Genomic DNA, 11,677 nt, shown 5'->3' with positions numbered 1-11,677 from the left:
TTAAGCCAAACTTAAATTCTGGAGGGAATCTAGCCCAGAAATATATTTTCTCCCCATGGCTTATTTTAACCCATGGTTGGAGATGGTTTGGGTGGTTTTAAAAATTATATTTTAAACTTTATTTCATGGGTTGGAGATGATCCAAGAGAAAAACCAACTTTTCAGATGGACGGAAGGGTCCCAATTCTCTACAAAGGGATAGGTGGATGAATGTAATGCGCAACCGAAATATTTGTATTGATATTGGGTGTTGTAATCTTGATTATGGGATTTTTCGTCTTATAAAATATAAAATTTTGTTTCATGAATGACGAATTCATCCATATATGCATAAGCTGTATGCTAATATGCAATCGAACATCTTAATTCACTCAATCATAGAATGAACGTACTGTGATAATTAAGTACATAATTTGTCGTCCATGTAAGTAAAAACTTGTAAACTCAAAATTCCAACTCACACGTGAAAAGAAATACAACTAAATTCTAGTGCTAGTTGCATGGATGAACGTAACTCGACCAAAATGATAGTTTCAAAAATGTGAGGCAGCATTTGTCATTTGTGAATTGTCAATAAACCCACAAGGTTGCGGTACTGCGTTTTATACCCCCAAGCCCAAACTCCCATCGCCCTGGAGGTTTAAGGGTTTAAGCGGACCTCGCCAAAAACCATCACCTGGTTATGATGCTGCGTCGCGCCCTTCATGCCCAAAGGCTTCCTCTGCTCTTCCACAATCGTCCCAGAGGTATACTCTCTCTCTCTCTCTCTCTCTCTCTCTCTCTCTAAACTTTGCGTCTCTCTAAGTAACACAGTAAAGTGAATGTCTCTGCAGTGAAGCTATGTGAGCTGTGGGCATCTCCATTTGAAGCCCCTTTCTCCACTAACGTTGTCGGTGACAAACCGATTCTGGTAAGGCAATCATTCACAATCTGCGTCATTTTTTCGATGTATAATCTCTACATTATGCAATTCAAGTTAATGGGTATGGGTCTGCTGCTGTGATAAAAAAGTTTATGAATTTAATTGGGCAGGTTCGTGATTTCATTCATTCGGCATTATATGATCCGAAACATGGGTATTTCTCTCAAAGATCGAAATCAGTTGGGGTGCTTCAGAGAGCAATTAAGTTCAATCAGCTTGAAGGTATCTAAGCTACCCTTAATTTTGTATCAGACTTTGATTTTGTTTTCTATTTTTTGGCCTAGTTTATGTGTTTTATTTGTAGACTCATGTCATAATTCAGAGACTTAAAGCACGTCGGTCATTATATCTGAATGAATTTGTAAAATTTTTAGTGTGTTTGAATCTTTGTGATTATGCATAAATTGTGCTGGAAGAATGATAATGGGAAGGAATGTGTATTGGGGCTGTATTCGACCTAACGTTATTTCTAAATAGGTGTGATTAGAAGAAGCTGTATTTCAATTGAAGAGGATTAGAGTTGGGTGAATTAAACAGGAAACATAATTTTGGAATTTCTAACCATCAAATTACCCAAATGCCTATTAACCGTTTCTCTAATATTTTGTAATGCTTTGTATGATATAAGTTCCATCATAAGTGCAATGTTAGATGAACGTGTGTGTATTTGAATTGAGTATGTTGAGATGGACGCATGGAAGATAAGATTTCGAGGTTGTAATAGTAGTAGCACAAAGGACAACATGAGGAAAGGCACATTCCACTGAAATATACTTATGAGCTTGTTAGGTATTTTATTTGGAATTTAAAGGTGCTATTGAAACATGAGGTCGAAATACTAATTTCAGTGTAGGTGGTGTAAACATCTTGGCTGCCTGTATCTTTCTTTGGTATTTAGTTCTCGACAGACTCAACAGAGATTTATGTGGCCATCCTCAAGCAGTTGAGTTCAGAGCTCTTTGAGTTTTCTAGGTTTAAATAGTTATCAACCTATTCTTTAGTATTGGACATACTTGCTAATCTAAATTGGCTGAAAAGGTGGGCAAGAAATATCATTTGCCCAAATATGACTTGCAATAATATAAATAGAAAGTGCAGATTGGTAAAAAGTATATTACTTGTTTCACCTGTTTGACTAAATTTGTCAAATACTTGGTCTGAAATTGTACCTGAATTGACACTCAAATACTTGGTAAAAAATATATTCCTATAATTAATCTTTTATTTTCCCAATTTCTGAAATGAATAGAATTTTCATTATTGGATTGAATGATACTATCATAAATAACACGTGTTTACAAATAATATAAAGCAATAGTCTTTGGAGGATTAGGATCAATTACATATCAGCCGATGAAAGGTGCTCCAGCCCTTATGGAAAAATAGATAGAACCGTTCTTTCTTTGCAGTTATGATAAGTAAGTCTATTAGTACGCAACACTCGTTTTTCATGCAGAACCTTTCCCCTTTATCTAATAATAAGGTAAGCTTGCTTGTGTTACTATCCCTTGTAGATTGCATACATATTGAAATCTTTGATATTACAGGTAGGAAAGCTTATATGAAATATTTGGAGAAAATTTACAAGGAAAGTGATGTATCTTGGTTTACTCCTGTGGAAATTTTTAAGGTAATCTCTCTCTCTCTCTCTCTCTCTCTTGTCGCTCTGCTTTCTGCATTCAAAATCCCAAATACTAATTTTTAAGGTAGCCACAAGTAATCTTCGATAGTGCTTTATATCTTCCCAGTTCCCACCCAAGCTGCACTCAGATTGGCATTTTTCTTTTTCATTAAATGCATGGCTTTGCAATTTCAAAATTTCACTTTCCTTGTAGCCTTGGTATGCGCATGGGATTGCTGAAGCCATAATGCGTACCGCTAACCTTTCAGTTCCTCTAAAGGTTAGGTTCCTCTTCTTAGTTATCAGCCGGTGGACCTATCAGTGGAGAATTTTCTTTTGATGTCAGATTGAATGTTTATTGTGAAATCTATAATTTCTGTGTATTCCTGAGAGTCTATTTTCTTTACTCCCGGCCTCTCAACTTGAAAAGATTGATGATATCTCAGATGAAAGGGAAGCTAAGTGAGGCTATATCCTCAATGCTGCCTAGTCAACTCTTTACTACAGGAATAGAAATCGAGTGATAACTTTTCCTTTTGGCTGGATGTGATAAGTTGCAAAATTTTTCCAAACTTAAATCATGAGTTTATTAATCCAATGTTTTATAAATAACCGGCTAGAATTAGTAATTTCAATAAAAGACACAGGGATTCTATCAGTTTCTGAATTACAAGATGAAGTCCCATTAATGCTTATAGTTTTCAATCTAGCATTGCAGGAAGGACATAGTAATTTGCTTGCAACTTATACAGTTTAAATTTTTTTGTTATGTTTCTAGGTGGCAGATCTTTGATTTTTTATTTTATTTTTTTTCATATATGTTACTCTTATTTTGGTGATAAATTAATCATTCCCTCAAATATTTTACATATGCATCCACTTGCCTAATACATGAAGGGTACAATTTAATATGTCATTTTGTAATGTGTACTCAGATATATGAAATTGGTGGTGGATCAGGAACTTGTGCAAAGGGAATCATGGATTACATCATGCTGAATGCACCCCCAAGAGTTTACAACAATATGACCTACATGTATGTCATTGATGATCATTTTTACCAATTTAATATGGTACTAGTTGAGTGAGTTTTTCAATCCTCATTGATGCGTTTGTGTATTTTTTGCTGACCATAATCATTTAAAACTATAGCTCAGTTGAAGTCAGTCCCTCGCTGGCTGAGATACAACGAGAAACTGTTGGAGAAGTCCGTAGTCACTTATCAAAGTTTCGAGTAGAATGTCGTGATGCTACCGACCAGAGTGGATGGGGTATGGTGTCTTTGGCTTTTGACATTTTATTGTCTTCAGTTTGTCCTGTATTGAACTAAGCATTCTCTATATTTAAATATCTGTACTTTGATCATTATGTATGTAGTGTTGCATGATATAAACATTTAATATGCCATTGCGAGACCCATCAAAGGAGTAGTTCCCTGACTAGAAGTTACTTTACCATATTATGAATTCAATTGTTTCAATAAACTCCCCAAAACTCTTCCTTTCTCGACTACTAATAATTTTCCTGGAATCATCATCTCTGGATGTCATTTATCATTAGGGCTTGCTCATCGTATCCCAAAGATTTCTTGTTTGATGATAATTCTACTATGTGCAGACTTGCAGAGTGCAGCTGTTCTGTGATGCTAATTTTCATATGTGTTTGATTATTTGATAGGAGATGTGGAGCACCAACCGTGTTGGGTAATAATGCTTGAGGTACGTTCTGTCCTCGATTGACTTTATTATGCCTTAGCTCAGTAATTATGCTTTAGAATAGTAGGATATAGTAGATAATTTGAAATAGTTTCTCCGAAGTTCATTGGTTTTCATTTTAACATGTTTAATGGTATGACTAGTTTGATGCATGCAATGTGATTATTGTCAAACATGAAGCAATGTGAATGGACATCTGAAATCAAAAGTTGTTGCTAATAAGATTACTAAGCAGTATCTATCATCTACCTTCAAGTTAATCTTTTATAACATGAGGACTATTTCCTTGCTTTCTGTCTCACGTACACGGGACATAATATACCATTATGTATTGATGTAAAGACTTCTACCTTGACATTGATATATGAACCCGATATCTTTTAATGAGGACCTTTCTTAACTGCTGATATCTCTTATGGATGGGCTTTCTCATTTGCCTGCACAAACCACTAATGATATAGTGATTGCGGAAATTTGTTTTCCCTCTCTATTACTTGCACTAATAACGACAGTGAGTAATATTATTGGACACTAGGGACTCTTATGTGGAAGTTTCAATAGTTTCTCAGTAGGCTAGTTTCAGTAAATGAACTTATGGTCCAACAATCTATCAATTGTGTCTCTTCATATTTACAGGTACTTGACAATCTTCCGCATGATCTTATCTATTCTGAAAATCAAGTTTCACCATGGATGGAAGTATGGGTAGAGAAACAACAGGATAGGTAAGCAACATCTTGCAGATCCTTAAAATCTGGCTGTATTTCTATCGAAAGTTAGTCAACCAAATAAGTAAGAATCTCTTTCGCAACAGCTTTGTTCAAGTGATTGTTAGTCTGGACTTAATCTCTGAAGTTTTTTACTTTTTTGTGCAATGGAATATACATGGCTCTCTGTATTAAATATTCCGTTATAGTTTATTTCAATTACTCACTCCAGTCTGAAGGGAAGTTAAGTCGATGCAGAACTGGTTACTTAATTTAGAATTTAGGAAGGTGTTCCAGAAGAGAACTAGAATTAGGATTCAAGATAAGTGAAATAGAAGGAACAAGAAGACTGAGAAGAAACTGATAGACCAAAGAGAAACCTAGAATAGAATGGGAGATCAGGAAATAATCAAGTCCGTCTAAATTGAATTGCAAAGCACACGTTTATAATAACCTAATCTTGCAGTAAACAGGAAATAATCCTAAATCTACTAGGAACAGGAAAGTAATCTTAACTCAATTAAAATCAGGAAGCAAAAAAATATTGGAAACTGAATAAAAATATTCTTAAGATATTGTTATGCATCATAAGTCACTTGCGCTACTTAGTTTATTTTGTTTCCAACGCAAGTAATTGAATATCTTTGCAACTATACCAATGAGTTAAAGAGGATGCTCCCAATACAGTATGTGAAAGGAAATATTAGAGATTTTAGGCATGGGATTTGAAGTTTGACTAAGTATCCAGCACAACATATCAATATACATGGCATAAATAACATTGGAAGCATAGATAGGTCGTTAGTCAAGTTAAATCTCCTTCGAGATTGCATAGCTGATAGGTCTAGTTCTATTGTGTCTAGTGTAGTATTTAAAACAAAGATGAAGGTTTGAGGAATTATACCTTTGGATCAAGCTTGTAGACCCACCCAAGTCCTTTCCTAAGTTCTCTCCCAAGTTCTCTCCCAGGTTTGCACCTTCCTAGTAGGATCTTCCACCCTTTGTTCATCTTAGCCAACCAAGGAGATGGGCTCCAATTTCTCCACACCTCTAAGAATGAGATGAAGGATGTATGAGCCTAGAAGAGGAAAAGGGACTAGTGTCCTCCTCAATTAAGTGGCCGGCCGTATTAGTGTTTAGAGAAGGGTTTAGGTGTTGGGTTTTTACGGCTCAAAATTAGGATGATGCAAAGAATTAGGTTTGTGTTACCTATTTGGTTTTGGTGTCCTATTTGGGTTTGGATTTTGACTTCTTAGTTGGTTTCCTTGGTGGAGAGATTTTGTTAATTACCTATTTGATTAGGATTTGGATTTACTTCTTATTAGGATTCTTATTGTAACCTAAGTCCTATGCACTATAAATAGGACCTTAGGGTTAGTGTATTTTGTGTGGCTCATTCGTGTGGCAATTTAGTGAGTCAATTTGTGAGTTTGTGAGTTAGAGAGCAATTTGAGAGAATCTTCTCGGTTAGTTTTGGGGTTCTCTACTCGTTTGGTTTAGGGTTTGTAATTTGTGGGATTTGGGTTGTGAGAGTTTAAACACTCTTTTGTAATCTCCGTTTGTTTAGTGAAATTCATTGCTGTGCTTCACCCGTGGAGTAGGCGTTATGTCGAACCGCGTAAATCTCTTGTATTAGTTTGAGATTGTTTGTTTTAGCTTTCACCTACGACGTTGATATTTGGTACTTTGTTATAATTTTGTTCCGTTTGCGCATAAAAGTACAACAAGTGGTATCAAAGCCCAGGTTTCGGCTTGGGCTTTGCTTGGCAGTCACTATGAAGCCTTTTGTGTCGTTGGTGAGAGTTGATATTGAAAATTAAACGGCAATGACTTTGGTATTTGGCAATTGAAGATGTGTGCTTTGTTAGTTCAACAAGGGCTTTTAAAAACGCTAAAGGGTGTGAAGGCTTTGCCGAATTCGTGGACTGATGAAGAAAAAGAAGACGTTATGGAGCAGGCACTTGGAGCAATCCTGCTGACTTTATCGAATGAAGTCTTGCGTGAAGTTGGTAGTATCAAATCTACACCGGAGTTGTGGCAAAAATTGGAGAGCTTGTATATGACCGAATCCCTTGCTAAACGGTTGTATTTGAAGAAAAGTTTGCATACTCTTCGTATGGATGAAGGTACGTCAATTCATAAGCATGTTGATGAATTCAATAAACTTATGATGGATTTGAAAAGTGTGGACGACCAAATTAGTGATGAAGATTATGTGATAACTTTGTTGTGTTCTTTATCTCCTTTGTATGAACACTTTGTCGATACCATGCTATTTGGTAGAGAAAGTCTTAGTTTGGAAGATGTTAAAGCCGCTTTGAATTCTAAAGAGCTAAAGAATAAAGTGTTTGACACACAAGATGGAGCTTTGGTAGTTCAAGGAAGGAATAAGGAAAGGAGAAAACTTGGAAAGAACACTTGTAGCTATTGTTATAAGGAAGGCCATTGGAAAGTAGATTGCCCTAAACTCAAGGGCAAAAAGAAGCTGTTTGATAAGTCTTTTGCTAGTGTTGATGCAAACATTGCAGAAGGTCATTGTTCTGAACTCCTCTAAAGGTTATGTGAGGAGGTGGAGCTTGGTACTCAAACTCTTTGGGTGGAGTGCAATTCACACTTTTTTGTTCGTATGTTCAAGCCTTTGCTTGGATTTTGTTTCATATTTGTTAGTTTCCATAATGGAATTTGTTGGAGAAGGCGTTGGAGGAAATTTCAAGTTTGAAGACTTTTGGATTTTTTTATTCTAGGTGGAGATCAGTTTCGAAAGAATTTGGTGCACGTTTGCGTTTGTATTTTGGTATCCCAAATTTGAAGTTTGTATTTGATTTGGAAGTTTGCTAATTTCTCGTCGAGGTGGAGATTGTTGGGTTTTTACGGCTCAAAATTAGGATGATGCAAAGAATTAGGTTTGTGTTACCTATTTGGTTTTGGTGTCCTATTTGGGTTTGAATTTTGACTTCTTAGTTGGTTTCCTTGGTGGAGAGATTTGTTAATTACCTATTTGATTAGGATTTGGATTTACTTCCTATTAGGATTCTTATTATAACCTAAGTCCTATGCACTATAAATAGGACCTTAGGGTTAGTGTATTTTGTGTAGCAATTTAGTGAGAGTCAATTTGTGAGTTTGTGAGTTAGAGAGCAATTTGGGAGAATCTTCTTCGTTAGTTTTGGGGTTCTCTACTCGTTTGGTTTAGGGTTTGTAATTTGTGGAATTTGGGTTGTGAGAGTTTAAACACTCTTTTGTAATCTCCGTTTGTTTAGTGAAATTCCTTGCCATGCTTCACCCGTGGAGTAGGCTTTATGCCGAACCACGTAAATCTCGTTTTAGTTTGAGATTGTTTGTTTTAGTTTTCACCTACGACATTGATATTTGGTACTTTGTTATAATTCGCTTCCGTTTGTGCATAAAAGTACAACATTAGGCTCTCTCTCTCTCTCTCTCTCTCTCTAGAACCGACCATGTATAGAGATTGGGCCCTTTCGGCCTAATGCCACTTATTTCATCCTATGTCATAAGTTAAGCCCAATGGGTTTGGGCCCAATTGGCCCGGAAAGCCTGAAGAAGAAGGTCTTAGTGGTCTAACTTCTTTAGATTACTTCTTCCGTTATTCCGTTGTCCAAGGACTTAATTAGACATATTATGATTAACAGTCTTAGCTAGTGATCTTGCTCATTGATTAGATCGGATTTTACTAATCATTTGCATTATCCTGAAAGATGTCATCTTATGATTGACTTTCAGGGCATACTTCCACAGTATGTGAGAATATACAATATCAGGATTAGAGGTGACTGTATTTCTGCTAAAGTATATTTTGAAATCAGCTTATATAGCAACTGAAATACATTTCTACTCCATCATGTCTTTTATTGAACTGTTCACTGTGGGAGAAGGATCTCAGTTTCACTGATTAAGGTTTTGGCTATTAATAGGGAAACACCGTCTGAATTGTACAAGCCATTGCAAGACTCATTAATTAAGAGATGTCTGGAGATCATCGATTTAGACAAAAAACATGATTCTCAGAGCAGTGCAATACTAAAAGCAAAAGGCGTTTGGTCTAAAGTCTTTCCAAAACCTCGAAGATGTTGGCTACCAACTGGTTGCTTGGTGAGGAATTGTAGGCATTTTATTTTATTTATTTTATTACCCAACAAGTTTGTGGCAATGATGTTGTCTTTGAACGTCCAGAAACTGCTTGAAGTTTTACACGGAGTGCTACCAAAGATGTCTTTAATTGCTTCAGACTTTAGTTACTTACCTGATGTAAAAATACTTGGTGAAAGAGCTCCATTGGTTTCAACCAAGGTATAACAACTGAACATTTCCATAGTTATTATGTTGTTTGACACTTCGTCATAACGTCCTATACTAGTTTGTCATTTTGATCCTTTTTATGTACAGAAAGATGGCAGCAGCTCGGATTATAACAGTTATCTGGATGCAAGGGTATGTATAATTCTGATTTCATTTTGACATGTCATGGTTGTAGACCATAATAAAGGGTCACGGTTGTAAACCATAATAAAGGGGTCTAGTTGTACGAATTGCCATAAATGGCCTCGGATATTCTGCTATGGTGTGTTTGGATGAGGAATTTACAAGTACTGAGGGATTTAGGCTGAATTAGTTAGAAATGCAGTACAAGGCATTATGAGAGGGGTTTGAAATGACTAAGATGCAATGCACTTGGAGAATAATGCAAATGACTACTTAAAAGGAGTAACTTGGGAATCCTTTGTGTAGTGGCTTCGTAATGCTCGTGTAGTGCATTTTCAATCCTTCTATCTAATGTTTTGTAGTGCATTCTAATTAGTATAGCCAAAATCCTTTGGTACCTTATCCAAACACTTTACTATTAGGAATGCTGCTGCCGCTACTACTACTACTCAAGTTCTAAAGGTAACCAGCTTTTTATGAAGCAAAATCAAATTACTTCGGTTTGTTTGCAGGGAGATGCTGATATATTTTTCCCCACTGAATTTTGGCTTTTGGAACGTATTGACCATTACTGTTCTGGATGGCTGAAAATTCAGAAAGATAAGTCGTCCAAGGAAGGGAAGAAGAGGCGAGCAATTACTGTGAGTTCAATTCTAATTTTCATGTGGAGCCATCGTTTCTGGAAGCTATAAGATAAATTACAATTCATGAGGACACAAACTCATTTGGTCCTAGGTAAATATATATGGTTTAGGGATCAGGGCAATCAAGTTTCCCTTCACATATCAATGTTCAATTATTGAGAAAGTGCATGTGGTTACCTAAATCCTGGCAGGGATTTAACGGGATGTGGTGGACCATGGATAAACTTTTGATTCAAACTTTTTGAATCATGTATGAAAAAGAAGAAATATAAAAAGAACGTGTTGGAAATGGATAATTACTTTTGAGGAATTGTAAGACTTGTTCACTTATAGACATGCTATGCATCCGACTGCTGGATTTATAGTTACCTCTGTTCATATAAACAGCAATCTCAGTGCATTTATCTTAATCAAATTTACATAATGATGCAGCTTGATACGTCGTCATTCATGGAAGAGTTTGGCTTGCCCTCAAAGACAAGAACCAAGGATGGATACAATCCACTCTTGGATGACTTCAAGAATACGAAATTTTATCTCAGTGTTCCAACACATAATACCCAGTAGATGGATAGTTTCGGCGGCCACTTTGTTTACAAGAATGTACCTGGTCCTGAATGTTTGGAGTTGGCATCATTGTCTTTCTGCCCATCTGAGAGCAGCTTTGCTCACGAACCAGCAGGTCCTCTTTTACATGTAACTGTCTGCATTCTGCACGATCAGAGTTCCACAGGGGGTAGACTTTGAAGTCAGATTTGATGCTGTAACAAGCAATAAAGTTCAATGGTTCTCTGCTTCTGATAAATAGATATTTTACAAATCTTCGGTGAAGTAGTTAAAAAGATGATATCGCTTTTGCTCGAAGACGGATTCGATGCATTGTGTTTATGCTATTCATGCTGAATATCAGGAGAAATTCAAATATTAGGATCCTGAGGATCCCATGAAAGCTTGATAGTTCCCAGTTTTGTTCTATTTTTTATTTTCTTTCCCTATTTATTTTGTTTCAGTGCTGAAGATCAGAATAATCCCAAATTTGTTATCTTCTTTCAGCTTATGAACTATGTTGGTACCATATTATATTGGGCCTTGTTACTTGGGCTTCCAGACATTGAGCCCATGATTTATGTAAAAGGGGAGGAGCCCTTAGTCTATAAAAGAACTTCTCACCCTCACAATCCTCAGGCCTCACATCCCCAAATAGAGGCTCTCATATTCAGAGCAACCCTCCTACAAACAGAGAAACTCTCTCAAACTTTCTCTTTCTCTAGGGGACTTCCCCTCACACTTGTAATCCATACATTCATACAGAGAAATACAATCAACATCAGTGTGGACGTAACCTAAATATTGAGGTGAACCACGATACATCTTGTGTTCTTTACTTTCTTGTAGATTCACGGTCGGATTTACGTTGTTCCAAGACCCATCCGGTTTTGTGTATCAACATTTCATTTTTACATAAATCATGGGCTCAATGTCTGGAAGCCCAAGTAACGAGGCCCAATATAATATGGTACCAACAGTAGTCCCCCAAGTCTTCAGTCAAGAGAGTCTTTTGGCTGGAGACTTGAAATTTAGTCCATGTGTGGGCCGAAGTAACTAGATGTCGTCTAGAGTTGATACTC

The 11,677-nt window shown here is 36.5% G+C and overlaps 1 protein-coding gene across 3 annotated transcripts; it reads left to right on the top strand.

Moving 5' to 3' along the window:
- The first annotated feature begins 585 nt into the window (after nucleotides 1-585).
- Nucleotides 586-11,129, top strand: LOC126618049 (uncharacterized). Of its 3 annotated transcripts, none has more exons than XM_050286132.1 (14): nucleotides 586-746; nucleotides 834-910; nucleotides 1,033-1,144; nucleotides 2,470-2,552; nucleotides 2,758-2,823; nucleotides 3,479-3,579; nucleotides 3,696-3,814; nucleotides 4,224-4,261; nucleotides 4,895-4,983; nucleotides 8,898-9,075; nucleotides 9,157-9,273; nucleotides 9,370-9,414; nucleotides 9,918-10,046; nucleotides 10,482-11,129. In XM_050286132.1, exons 1-14 carry the CDS (start codon nucleotides 683-685, stop codon nucleotides 10,614-10,616), a joined length of 1,353 nt encoding a protein of 450 aa, XP_050142089.1. In that variant the 5' UTR covers nucleotides 586-682; the 3' UTR covers nucleotides 10,617-11,129. The 3 variants fall into 3 exon arrangements, with proteins under 3 accessions (XP_050142089.1, XP_050142088.1, XP_050142091.1); XM_050286131.1 differs by having other exon boundaries at nucleotides 4,221-4,261; XM_050286134.1 differs by having other exon boundaries at nucleotides 4,221-4,261; nucleotides 9,918-10,140; nucleotides 10,482-10,629.
- Nucleotides 11,130-11,677: the final 548 nt, after the last annotated feature.

The sequence above is a fragment of the Malus sylvestris genome, chromosome 4 (assembly GCF_916048215.2).
Source record: "Malus sylvestris chromosome 4, drMalSylv7.2, whole genome shotgun sequence".
Classification (NCBI taxonomy): Eukaryota; Viridiplantae; Streptophyta; class Magnoliopsida; order Rosales; family Rosaceae; genus Malus; species Malus sylvestris.
The sequence above is the reverse complement of the archived record's forward strand: the minus strand, read 5'-3'. Positions and strand labels throughout refer to the sequence as shown.

Coding starts and splice junctions, on each gene's coding strand:
- LOC126618049 (XM_050286131.1), top strand. CDS start 683: ATGATGCTGCGTCGCGCCCTTCATGCCCAAAGGCTTCCTCTGCTCTTC. Junction 911..1,032: donor TCGGTGACAAACCGATTCTG/GTAAGGCAATCA, acceptor TTAATTGGGCAG/GTTCGTGATTTCATTCATTC. Junction 1,145..2,469: donor TAAGTTCAATCAGCTTGAAG/GTATCTAAGCTA, acceptor TTGATATTACAG/GTAGGAAAGCTTATATGAAA.